This window comes from Vanessa cardui, chromosome 19 (genome assembly GCF_905220365.1).
Source record: "Vanessa cardui chromosome 19, ilVanCard2.1, whole genome shotgun sequence".
NCBI classification, from domain to species: domain Eukaryota; kingdom Metazoa; phylum Arthropoda; class Insecta; order Lepidoptera; family Nymphalidae; genus Vanessa; species Vanessa cardui.
In genome coordinates this window covers 7282556-7297085 of record NC_061141.1, presented here as the reverse complement: position 1 = coordinate 7297085, position 14530 = coordinate 7282556, and the positions used below count along the sequence as shown (strand labels likewise).

The window sequence follows — 14530 nt, the reverse complement described above, 5'->3', positions numbered from 1 at the left end:
GCAACAAAATAGTTTTTTTTTTAATATAAATTTTCAGTAGATCGAAGTCCAAAGAAGACTGTGTCCTGAGACATTAACTCTTCCCAGTCGTGATTAATTTCCCGTTTCATTGAATTACATTTATTTTTATTCTTGGACAAGAACAGAATCTTTACATGGTATAAAACTAAGTCGCTTACCGTTAACGCTGATGGAACAGATACGTCTGATGGGGGCACCTATGTATGCTTAAATCTTTCAAATAACACAACCGATTTTAATGCGTTATTTTAAATAGATAGAGTGATTCGAGAGGGAGGTTTATATGTTATGATACATGATAAATATAGTGAAGATACGCTGATAATTTTATAAATTTTTAATGTGATGTTGTAAATAAACAAATTTTCTAGTGTTGTTGTATTTTAAGTATCAGCATTGCCCCCGTGCCAATCCGGGGCGTGACGCTAGTATTAACTAATAAAACGAATAATAAATACATAAATCAATAATTTCTTCAATAATAAATAGTACATTAACAAAACCTCGCTTCAATAAAAAGTCATCAAAAATATACTAGCTAAAAGATAAAGATGTCAAGTTATATAAAATTACTCAATACTATCATAAGAACGACAGATTTAATCAATTATAAATAATTATTAAATAATGAAATCACCATAATTACGTTTCACGATTTCAATACAAATTATAAACTATTGCACGGAGAACGAATTTAATATTAACTATTTATTGAACATTATTCAAGCTCTGAGTCTCAGTCTTGTAAATAATCGTTTTTAGGTTTTAGTATAAAAAAACTTAAATGATTGCGTTTATTATCAATGGAGTATCTCAATATAACGATACTCAGTAGATATGACAACTATTAGTACTCATAATAAGACTATGTCATGGATCTTGTGTTAGTGTGAACTTATGCATAAAAATACGCATGTATCTCTTGAGAATAGTCGCCCTGGCTGAAATCGGTCAGCAGGACATAATTCATTCATACCGTACGATGACTAACGTTATTTCGAGGATGTCAGGTCTTTGGATGTAGGTCATTTTTGATCTAAGCAAGGTCGGTTAATTGACACGTGCCACGTGAGTCAACTTTAATGAGGTGCAAATGTGTCGCCTCTCAACGGAATCCTTCCTAGATACGTGCTAGTAATTAACAACAATATAACTCCTTGATCAATTGTCACCTTTATTACTCACGTCTTAGAGATTATATTTCAGTAACTGTATAATGTACCGTTGATGACAGCTAGTGCCTTGCTATGTATAAAATGATGTTGGAAAGATTTGATGTAGTTCGTTCTACGTTGAAGATGATTTTCTTTGGTTTTGCTAATATTAGTACATCAGTGTGATTCTGTAAGGAGTTCCATCGTATCTCTCTTGCGAAATGTTGAAATCTCATTCAGATCAAACGCTATTTTTACGCGTGTATATGATTAAATATTATGATATTCTTATAGTCAATGTTATACATATTGTAACTCGTAACCGTAACCTGTAACCGTGTCTAAGTTGAATGATTCAATGTAAAAGTTTATACCAAACATTTGCGTGTTTATTTGTTTTTGTTAAAAATATATCCTGGTACTCCATCGTTGCAGTCAAATACAACAAAAATACCTACATCAGTGCCTACTGATACAGCTCTATAGGCAAAATTCAGTGACGTACACACGCCCAAAAGATACACACATACACACACACAAATACATAGAAACATTAAAAAGGAAATAGATGAAAAACAAATACTTAACGCTTTTCGAATGAAGATTCGAAGTCGTAACACTTGAGTCATCGGAACCGGTTTAATATAATCAAATAATAACAATTAATGAAAGTAATTTGTACTTTTAAATGTCCGCTATAATTATGTAAGTATTTTTGCTTCCAATATCGCTTACGAAGTTTTAAATAAATATTCAATATACTAGCTATTCCCGCGACTTCGAGAGCATTTGAATTAAAAAAAGTTATTGTTGTAGCTTAAGTTTTTCCATATTACGAACATCAACTTTTGTGCCAGTGAAAGTCCCGTCAAAATCGGTCCATCCGTTCTAGAGATTAGCCGGAAAAAACAATCTCTAAAAATAAAAAAATGCTTTTTTGGTATATTTACAGTCAGAGTAAGAAAACCTTCGCCAGTTTTCAAATTCATTCCTTTATCATATAATCAACTCTTAGTACCTGTTGAATCTAAACATCAAATCATTGCGACCCAATATGTACTGTATTCTGTTCAATCCGTCTTCTCCTTCATATCTAAAAGAACGTTTCCAATTTCTCAGTTCTTCACATAGCCATAATCTTCGTTCTGAAGAGAATTTGGTTTTAAAAATACCACCCCATACAACATCTTTTTATAGTAACTCATTTACAGTCCATTCAACTCGTCTTTGGAACTCTCTTCCACTAGAAGCAAGACGTGCACCAAACATTACTTCTTTTAAAAAAAATGATAAAAGAGCACTATCTTGCTTCATGAAGTAATACTGTAATTAAAGATTTTATTTATTATGTAAGTATCTATAGTATGTAAATGTATATATTTATAATGTGTATGTATATTATATTATTATATAATTATATATTTATGGAATTTTTATTTATGTATCGTATATATACATATATATATTGTATCTATTTTTTTTTTTTTTTATGTATTAAATAATTTGTACACCCCTACCATCCTATCTCTCTCCTCTACCAAAGGTTGCCTGGAAGAGATCGCTGTTTTAGCGATAAGGCCGCCTATTGTACATTTTTCTATTCTTTGTTTTTGTAAAATTGTTCCTATTATTTTTGTCTATATTGGTGTGCAATAAAGAGTATATAAATAAATATATAAATAAATAAATATGTCATTCTCAATCGTTGAAGCAAATTATCGCTCGTATTGAGCACAAGAAAATAGATCTTAAGGTGACGAACCTTTTCTTACCCCGACTGTACCTATCGTGTGGTAAAAAGTGTTTATTTTAATATTACAAACAGACACTCCAATTTTATTATATATTCAGATAAAGATGAACGAATGTACCTATGATGTAGTGATAAATTATAAATTTTTATGGTTCTACTAATTCTGTTTTATAATTTGACCTACTTCAATGTTGTTAGCATAGTTTTCCGTTCCATTGACCTGCGAACGATGAAATTTTAAAATGCTTTTATCAAATGTATAATTTATTTAAGAAGTCTTTTAAGCTCATTTGAAGTGACAGTTTTTAAATTGAATTGAAATCAAAGTAACCAGTTCAGAATGTATAAACTGACAAAGATCGTTCTAGTTCAAACATCAATCTGTAGTTATATAAAAGAAATATATCAACGAAAACTTGCAAAACCATTTTAATATCTTGTATAGTGCGACGGAACTTAAATGTAGCATCGGCAAATTTTATAAAATATTTTAACAATTTTAAATGTATATATTGATGAATTTAAAATGATCTACGCATTTTTTACCCATAATACGTTCCATGTTCGTATGTTCCATGAGGGTTTTAAGGTTTTTGCGATATCTATAACTTGGGAGCTGCAATTTTATCTTAAGTTTTCGTTTTTATACATTGCTTGCTACTTTTTATATCAAAGTGATCAACTTTCTAAATTTGCGCAGAACAAAATAAATTGTATGTCTAATTAATTGTGTGACAATTATAATTAATAAAATAACTATTGTTTAGATAAAATGATAACATGCTTCTTTAAATTAGCTTAAAATAAATACTCATATAATTCAATGTTCCAACTAGCGTGGTAATAGTATAATTCTATGCTTCTATACTAATATTATAAATGCGGAACCACTGTATCGAATTTTATGAAGTGAGCTTGAATTTCAAGTAAATACTTAAGCTACTTTTTATGCCCAACATTTGACGGCTAAAAATTAAAACGAGCGAAGACGCGCACAACAATTAGAATTCAATATAAATGTAAGAAAAATCAAATCTGATGTAAGAGCCTGTAAATGCTGTTTCTTCTCTTCTCGAGCTAGCACGTGTGGTGTAAAACCATCATTATGATTAAGATGCACGAGCTCTAACCACTGGGTCATATCGGCTCTCTAAATTGCTAAAGTTTATACAGTAGTAGTTGAACCGGTGGCTATAGGTACCTGCGCGACAATTATAAAACTTTACCTATAACACACAAATCGTGACCCCACTTTTTATTCCTTCGAGGGGTGAATTAAATAAGTAGCGTGTTTCCTTCCCTCAAACTCCATAACAAATTTCATTCGAATCGATTTATCAGTTTGAGCGTGAAGAGGCAACAGAGTTACTTTCGCATTTATGATATAATAATGACTATTAGTCGCACTCGGTTTCGCTTGTGTTTTATGGCTGCCATGTGTTAGGCAAAAAGTGTCTATGTCCTTTCGTGCAGTTCGAGTTTGCTTCATACCAAATTTCATCAAATTCAGTTCATCGGTTAGTCATGAAAGAGTAACAGACAGACAGAGATACCTTCACATATATAATACTGGTAGTTGCCCCCGGCTTCTTTCGCGTTTTAGGGTATTGGTTGTCATGTCTCAGGCAAAGAAATAGTTTATGTACTTTATTGGAGTTTGAATTTTACTTCATACAAAATTTTATCGAATTCAGTTCAGTGGTTGTGTCCCGAAAGAGACACAGACAGACAAACAGAGCGAAAGTTACTTTCACATTTATAACATTATATTAGTATATTAGTATAGATTAATATAGATATAGATTATTGAGTCCCATAACAGCAACAGCCTGTAAATTCCCACTGCTGGGCTAAAAGCCTCCTCTCCTCACGCTGTTCCAATGCGGGTTGGTGGAATACACATGTGGCAGAATTTCTATGAAATTTGTTACATGCAGGTTTCCTCACGATGTTTTCCTTCACCGCTGAGCGCGAGATGAATTATAAAGACAAATTAAACACATGAATCAGCGGTGCTTGCCTGGGTTTTAACCCGCAATCATCGGTTAAGATGCACGCGTTCTAACCACTGGGCCATCTCGACTCTTTCCCATAACACTGAGTTTTAATATATGTACGCTACAAATGCGTGATGTTCTGTCAATTAGCTTGTTCTCATAGTAAGGTTGACATTTAGAGTATTGTTTATCTCTGTATGACTTCATCCTCCATTAAAATGCGATCTATTATAATGAGGCTTAAAACGTGTTACACCTGTGTTTTTCCGTTTATTCAATTTAAATGTTGTACCGAAATTAAGCCTATGCAAGATTGCCGGATAGAAAATATAATCTTCGCCAAAAGTATGTATTGCAGTGGCGTAGGTATCGTAGGGCCAGGAGGTGCAGTGCACCAGGGCCCCGGAGTTCAGGGGGCCCTCTAAAATTAAGCTTCTGTAGCTAGAAAATCACAAGATATCTTATTTGGTATCTATAATTATTAGTTAAAGAGGGATGGGAAAGAAGGGGTGAGGGCCCGATTCTTTCTCTATGCACCGGGGCCTTTCCTCATATAGCTACGCCACTGATGTATTGGTCTTTTTAAAAAAAATATTTATGACTAAATGATTTTTGTACTGCCTTTTTTTGTTACCGTTAGTAGATGGCAAGTGGTCACCACTGTTTGTATATATAATGTCAACATTGATCCTTTAAGAAATATTAATTATTCTCAACAATGTGCCACCAACTTTGGGAACCAAAATGTTATGTTTGTTATGTGGATATTCTGCTTGCTCACCCTTCTAATCGGAACAAAACAATACTAGTAATAGTATTGCTGTTTGATGGTAGTATATGAATAATATACTGTGTGAGTGGTATCTACTTTACAATAAGCTCTACCACCAAGTAACCTAGATGAATAGACTCCTTAAACTTAAACAAATACACATACAAATGTATTACCATTTATTTAAATGTTTCAAACTTTGAAAGACTGTTTATGTAGCAAGTATGAATTTAATATATTAGTGTAGGTACAATCGGGGTAAGAAAAGATTCGTCACCTTAAAATCTATTTTCGTGTGCTCAGTATGAGCGATAATCTGCTTTACCGATCGAGAATGACATATTGCGTCGCAATGATTTGATGTTTAGATTCAAAAGGTACTAAGAGGTTAAGACTTGATAAAGAAATGAATTTGAAAACTAACGAAGATTTTCTTACTCTCACTATACAATAAACGGGTTTTTACGGATTATCGGTAGGAAATATTTAAGCTACTATATTGTATTAGAAACGTTAGTTTAAGATTGTTAAAATTGCATTAACATTTTCTGAACAATGGACACTCTCAGACAATTCAATGTCGTTGATACGACATACACTGCACATTTTCCTTGAAGGAAAAACAATTGGTAGTTCTTTTGCGAATGTTACGACGAGAAAAATATTGATTTTCATCATCAATCGTAGACTCGTTACCAAATTAGCTAGTTTCCAATTCACGATGGAGTATAAATCAAATTAGCGTGGAGCTGGGAAATCGTGATGGTCACTGTTGTTTCATTTAACCTTCTGTCTGTGAGAAAGAGATAACCTAATGTATCTCGTACTTGATTGACTAGTACTTGAAGGATTCAAATACGTATAGGTATTATGATTATGATTAATGACGTTGTTTGGTCAACGTGCTTTCAATACCAGAGGTCGCAAGTGCATTTACCGCCAAAATAAATGTTTACCCAATACAAATATATTGGAGATTTTGAACATAAAACACATCATCGATCATCGATATTTTATTTACAATTGAATGTTCTGAATTGAAAGTTCAATTGAATTCACTTGAATATATGAAGTTCAGAATATTTTTTGTAATAATTATCATTACATATGTACAAAGTCGACTACCGCTGGCTGTCCCTATGTATGTATGCTTTTAGATTAAGCAACAGATTTTGATGCGGTTTTTTTAAATAAAAAAATGATTTGACAGAAAGGTTTTTGTATATAACACATGAACAATAAAGTAAAGAATCTTTGATAATTTAATTAAAATATTTTTTTGTGAATGTTATAAGCCATTCTGTAGTATGTATGTTTATTAGTATAAGCATTATACCTGTGCGAAGCCGGGGCGGATCGCTAGTTATAAATAAAACTATAAATGACTTATTCTGTGCTTATAAATCGTATACAAGCAAAATTAGGATTAGGAATGGTAACATTGAAAGTATTATTGATGCAAAATTATTTTTCCTAGAAATGACTTCCCGTATAGGTTTCAATAGACGAAATTAAAGACGTGTAACGATTTCGTGATCGAATTAGATAATTCAAATATTATAATATCACGACCTATTTTTTATCCTTTATACTAATTTATATCGTGATTGTGAATTTTGGCTATAAGGGGTGTGGCCGTGATTTCGCTTTAATCATTCACAAAGCGTTCCAAAAAGTTTTATTAGATCACTCCCCTATTATTTCGTGACTGACTCGAATTTTGTTCGAAATAGCACAGCGTATTTCTTTACTTTATGGCTCGATGAAATTGTGCGTCTACGTTTTTCTATGTTTTATTTTGACGGTACTTTCAATAAAACTTTGTTCAAAGACAATAAACCATAGATAATACAATCTATTTATTTTATCTCCAACTGAAATCTCTTCGCAATTTTATTTAGCAAGAACGTATTACATAAATTCATGTTTATTTTAATCCCTTAACTCATACACTGAAATATTTTGTTCTGTGTAGGTTTTGTAGATCTTGCTGGTTCAGATCCGGTTCGATGGACCCGATTGATGTTCTTACGCGCTAAGACTACCAGTTTTTGATATATAAAGATACTAGTTGTCTGTTTCGATTTCGCTTTGCTAAAATTCATTCAATTTTATATCCTACTTCCTCCTTGGAAGTTAAAGTAAAGTAAAGTAACAGCCTTTACATTTCCCACTGCTAAGATAAGGCCTCCTCTTCCATTAAGGAGAGGGTTTGGAACAACCACGCTGTTCCAATGCGGGCTGGTGGAATGCACATGTTGCAGAATTTCGATGAAATAAGACACATGCAGGTTTCCTCACGATGTTTTCTTTCACCGCCGAGGATGAATTATAAACACAAATAAGTATATATATATATAGTGGTGCTTGCCTGGGTTTGACCCGCAAATTCGGTTAAGATGCACGCGTTCTAACCACTGGACCATTTCAGCATTGGAAGTTAAATTTGCAAAAATCATACGTACGACGTATAGTTTCAGAGACCTCGTGATCAGTCAGTGGTATTCCAAATTACTATCCATTAACAAAACATAATTATAAAATTACAAATTATATAATTAATGACAGATACGTATAAGAAAATTGTTGTTATAAAGATATATAAAATACTGTTATACTGTATTATCTATGACGTATACCTATTGACCATTTATAGTTAAACATGTTTGATTATTAGAGTTTATTTATATTAATTTTCCATTTTATTCCACAGTAGAGAATCCGAACTTCGATCAAGGCTACTTCGGACCATGGCGGGTATGCAAGAGGCTGCTGTACTACAGAGAGAAATGCGGCACGGACGTCTCGAAGTTTCGACCGTCGAGTAAGTCGTGATCAGAGTTTTCTCTTTAACTTAATTTATTGTTATAAATTGCACGATTCAGACAGCAATTTAATCGAGTGTACTCAAGTTAAAAGGGTCCATTTAATAAATTTTCTCATATCAATTCTCATCTCTCCTTTCGATGGAACGCAACGGTATATTTTTACTAAATATATTATATTCGTACCTAGACGGAATTTGATACGTTACGGTATATTTTTATCGGTCTCTAGCTCTACTTAATTCAGTAAAAAATACCTACTATGTTGGAGACAAATAAAATAACAATAGTGTCTTTGTATTATAAATTGAACTATCAATAATTCTATGGTCTGTTTGTTTTGTTAAAGATTCGGGGAAGTACCCATAATATTATTAGTATTTGAATACAAAAATTATACGAACGAATGTTATTTGAATCTCGCCGAAAAACGAGTATAGTTGTGAAGAAAATATCCAATGGCCCTGTGGATATATTCATAAATCTATTCGTAGCATCAATATTCTAAACTTATAGATCTGACGTGTTGCGCACATGACGCTCGAGATCAATTTATTATGCGATCAAACATCACTCTTGTCATAATTTACGGTTGGAAATGTTGAAATAGGTGTATTCTTCGATGTAATATCTCACAAAGCGTGTCTGCTGTAATACTTGTAAGCACTGGCTTGTTCTCGTTCATAGACAATCTATATATATCGCATAACATCACAGTGTAGTATTAAAATTATTTAAGATTTACTATGACTCAAAAAAACAATTGGAACAGATCCATAAACATCAACAGCTTTGCCTATAATTTTTATTACTTTATTATTATAAGTTCTGATGATGATTGTTAAACGACCTTTTGTCTTCTTCTTTCTTATGTCACATCTTTTATGACAGAGAGAGATAAATCAGTGTTTAACTAAACGCCCAATCAGATTTTAGTTCTGTCTGACTTATAACCATTATGAGGCTGTTGAGGTTGTGGAGAATGGGAATCCCCCTTTTAATTACTTTTTACTAACGATGACTTTTGGCGAAAAATTATTCACGGATTTTTAGTAAAAATACAAAAATGTAAAAAAAAAATCCATGTATCTAACATTTTCATAGGCATCGATTAATTATTTTAAAATCATTGACAAAGTCTTCATAGGAAATAACTAAAGAGCATTGAATTAATCGAACTGCGAAAAATCATGGTCATAAATAACAATGTAAAATGTAATGTCACATAATCCCTTTGATTGAATAGAGGAAGGAAACGTCTCACTGACTGCATTATCAAGACTCCTTTGTTCTTTCATATTGATTATTTCCACAAAACATCCGGCATTGGAGCGCATCAAACGGCAAATTGAAATATCGTATTCATTTAGCAGCAGCAGGTGAACGACGTTGTCTATTCAACTTTGTCGCGTTATACATATTGTGCTGAAGAATTGACACGTCGATAAATCGTTAAATATTAATTAGCCGTAGAAAGATTCACGCATTGTTTACTTTTTATAAACTGCGGGAAGTTGCTTTCTATAAGATCGAATTTATTGGTGACAACAGTGAATGCAATAAGTAGAATCAGAAGCTAGTGACTTTATAATGAATATGTAAAGATATATATACATATATATTGTGCTAGTTTGTTCTCCTTTTGAGTACAATTGTTGATAGATAGTAGAAGAAGTATCTTTGCCATTGAGATTCGCACATTTTATTCGTTTAATTATTCTTTTTAAGGCATTCGATTTCAGGTGTTAACGTATAATTTCAAATATCCACTATGATATAACATAACATACATATCAGACGTGCTTGAAAGAAGCATGCTCGTAATATGTGTGCTACTCAAGTCTATAATTTATCAAGCAAATGTACACAATCTTGTTGTAAACTATTCACTTACCTCGTAAAACAAGCATACTTAAAGTAAAAGTACAGTAACAAGCCTGTAAATTACCCACTGCGGGGCTAAGGCCTCCTCTTCCATTAAGGAGAGGGTTTGAAACATATTCCACCACGCTGTTCCAATGCGTGTTGGTGGAATGCACATGTGGTAGAATTTCGACGAAATTAGACACAGTTTTCCTATATAGTGGTGCTTGCCTGGGCTTGAACTCGAAATCATCGGTTAAGATGCACGCGTTCTAACCACTGGACCATCTCAGCTCAAGCATGCTTATTAAGTAGCAATGAGAACAATTCTACGTTTCTTGTACTACATCGACAATAGTTTTTTTTTTAATATTGATCATAAAAAACTAAATGTTTGTATAAAAAAATAAATGATCTTATAAATGTCTAATTAAAGTTAATGGTATGTAAAATATAATTGTTATCAGAATAATGAGCACTATTACAATTTCATTTATAATAAAACGTTTGACATATTTAGGTAAAAACATAAAAACTTACCTAAATTAACTAATGTCCTAATTACATAATATTTGAATAGTAGTAAAATAGGTCGATGACATAATGTGTCATATTAACATATTATGTTTGTAAACGAGCTAGCCTTAAAAATATGACAAGCGTGACTCGGTCATTTTCATTAGCACTTTAGCATAGTTGACACTTACGTGTTTCAACATATCGCACGTCACGGAACTGCCTTATTTTAAGTCATTTTTAGATTCTTAAGGGTAAGCTATTATTTTTAATACGATTAATAATGTCCTAAACATGAATAGGCAAGGCAATTCAAATTTTATTTAGATTTGTTTTGTGTGTAGTGGTATTAAAAATAAATACAAAAATGAATCTTAAAATAACAAAAAAATTATTTGTTATCAAACCAACAGTTCGACGCCACAAAAAGTTACTTAATCCAATTTAGTAACAGCAAACCATAACCCTATATCGAGTCTATTCTATATTGGCAGTATAAAATAATATTAAAAATACATAGCCCACAATAGATATTAAATATTTATATCATTGTACGTATTCGAAAAAGAAATTTCTATAAAAAATAGCAAATAGAAAACAAAAAATACCGTAACGGCTTTTTAATTAATTAAACCTGCTTATAAACTTCGATCGACGGATTTCCTTTAAAAATATCCGTCGTACATTAAGCAGCAAAATAAAATATATGTCCTGGATAACTTTATGGTTTCTTTATAAAGTAGAATAAGTGAAATGGTTGCGTTAAAAAAAATTGACAATTAAGATGATAATCTTCGTGAGAATTATATTCAGGTACAGAGTTTAGTCAAAAAGAACAAGAGCGTTCAAGTCTCATGACCTCGAGACGATATAATATTTTAGGTGTTTTAATTACAAATTTACAAGATATTTTAAACAATTTAATCCCAACGAGAATGCTACTTTCCGTCGGTCTTTCACACAGGAAATTGATATCTTTAAGCGCGTAAGATTAATTCTCGACCACTTATACTAGTTTAAAATTCAGTCCATTCGGAATTTCTCTTCCGATACTTGAGATGTGCAGCAAAAAGTGGATAGTGCAAAGTCTAGGCGCATCTTTCACCTCGTTCAGGTACATTCCGTTAACAAATTGCTTAACTTTATCGCAATCGGATCGAAATGTTGACGTTTAGTCGTTTTTTTATATTGATCTGACGTCAATATAGTTTCGATTCGGTTGAAGATGTATAGGAATAGTATGGGGATCTATGTAAGTTATTAAATGTGTCTCCCAGTTATGATTCACATACTTTTTTTATATTCGACTAATATATATGGGAATAGTATCGAGAGTAATATACATTTGTAGATGATTTAGCCAGTCACGATTCACATACGAAAAATTTCGGATTACAATAGGCTATTTGACTGGTTTTTAAAATCCCTTTTAAATTATTTAGTAGAAGTTAAGGAACCCAGTAAAAGTTGTGTTTTTTATTTCTGAAACATATATGCCGAAAAATATCATATTAAAAGTTCCATATTAAAATAGCGCGTAAACACGCTACTTGGACAATATGTCGCTGCAATGGGGTCGGTGACGTCACTTTCCTGTATTTTAATATGTGGCACATATGTGGAGCGTTTTGTGTCACGTGACAATCGTTTGAAAATTTGCATTTTTATTTATGGATTTTTGAATAAATTAAGAATTCTTTTCAACTTTCGTTAGTAAATAACCAATTTTAAACTCATTATATACACTGATTACAATAATTCACAATTTATTTTTGTCATTGTCAAATAGCCTATTGGGATCGGTTTTTAATTGCTAGAATTGTCCCCCGAATTGTTGTTTCAGCGTAAGTGATAGACTTTCCCTTAAGGAAGAGGCAAGGCCACATTAGGGTAAGTCGTACGTGATTTAGATTAGACGGTTTAACATACGTTAGTGATAAATTAACGCGTTAACTAATTACGTTTGATTTTAAATTTGGAATGTGAGCTGTTTCGTTTAGTCGTTTAAAAGTTCAAGTTCACTGACCTATTAACTTAAATTTTGTTAGTTAGAGTTGCATAATCTGTATTGCAGCGATAAATTTCTAAGTTTGAATTCAAACAAACGAGCTCACTTTATTTTCTTGCAATATGCGTAGTAGCCACTATTTTTTTCGACACGTTCGTAGCTTTCACAGTCTATTTAGACATTTAAATATATAAATATGACCATAATAGTTTGGCTGTTATGGCTTTCTTCTTTGAGGAAAAAGTTTATTTAGTTTGAGTTTATTCCACCACGTTGCTTCAGTGAGGTACAAAAGACATTAGCAAGTTTTCTCACGATTTTTTCTTGACTTGACTTGACACGTCATCAATTCGATAATTCAGTGCTTTGTCTGGCCTTTGAACCTGCAATGTCGGTTAGGATTCACTTGGATCCATAGAAGTTTTGGTTCAGGAACACGTGAATATTATTTTATTACAGATAGTTTCCGCTTAAGCCATGTTTTCTACAGCTCAGTGCTCCTACAACCAGTATAACTACTACCTTAGCTAAACTAATTTAGCGCGATGATTAACTTGCCATTTCTGCTGGCGATCAAATACGATATAATATGATAATGTCATCTCGGTATCTTTAAAAACCAATTTTAATTATCTTTTAAGGTAGGTATATAGTTATGTTCAATAGACTTATTGTCTTAAAAATAAAAACGGAAAAACATCTTTTTTTTGGTTTTTTTTTTATTTGAGAAGTTAAACGAGGAACCTCCTCGTGATCCCCCTTTTATCGACAAACTCGAAATTAATTATTCAGTCATAAACTAAGGACATGAAAAATCTGTTATGCTTTTCCAGATATTAATCTGTAAACAAATCATATCCTTGGTGGTAGGGCTTTGTGCTAGCTCGTCTGGGTAGGTACCACCCACTCATCAGTTATTCTTCCGCCAAATAACAGTACTCAGTATTGTTGTGTTCCGGTTTGAAGGGTGAGCCAGTGTAACTACAGGTACAAGGGACATAACATTTTAGTTCCCAGGGTTGGCTGCACATTGCCGATTTAAAGAATAGTTAATATTTTTACAGCGTCATTGTCTATGGGTGATGGTGACCACTTCCCGTCAGGTGGCCCATATGCTCGTCCGTCAACCTATACCATAAAAAAAAACAAATCTAATCAAAGTATGACCTAATTTTTAACAAACGTTGAACTAGTATCACTACAGTACAGATCCCGAGGTCCTGAGATCAAAACTCAGATAGGGCAATTATAATAGAAGACCACTGAGGTTTATGTGAATAAATCTCAGTAGCAGCGTAAATTTTCGTGCCAAATCGTGTCCAGTCTGAACTCTTTTCGGCGAGAGATTTGTAAGCTCCGTAAAAATGTGAATTGTTTTCTAAACTGACTTTAAAAACATGCAACATTATTAACGGAACCAAAAAAACTGCTTTCGAAATATCCAAACATAAAGTATTAATCAAATAAAATATAAACGATTATGACCTCTTACAAACTATTTAAATTTACGATCGTATATTTACTTTCCAACTACAACAACAGCCTGTAAATTGGAAATTACCCACTGCTGGGTAAGGCCTCCTCTCCCCCTGAGGAGAAGATTTTGAACATATTCCACCAT

General features: G+C 32.6%; 1 protein-coding gene across 2 annotated transcripts in view; it reads left to right on the top strand.

Moving 5' to 3' along the window:
• LOC124537845 overlaps window positions 1-14530 on the top strand; it is a 47570-nt gene that overhangs the window by 15511 nt on the left and 17529 nt on the right. For both annotated transcript variants that reach the window (XM_047114790.1, XM_047114791.1), the window contains one exon: window positions 8411-8521. In XM_047114790.1, coding sequence (XP_046970746.1) covers window positions 8411-8521 — 111 coding nt within the window. The remainder of the gene's footprint in view (window positions 1-8410; window positions 8522-14530) is intronic.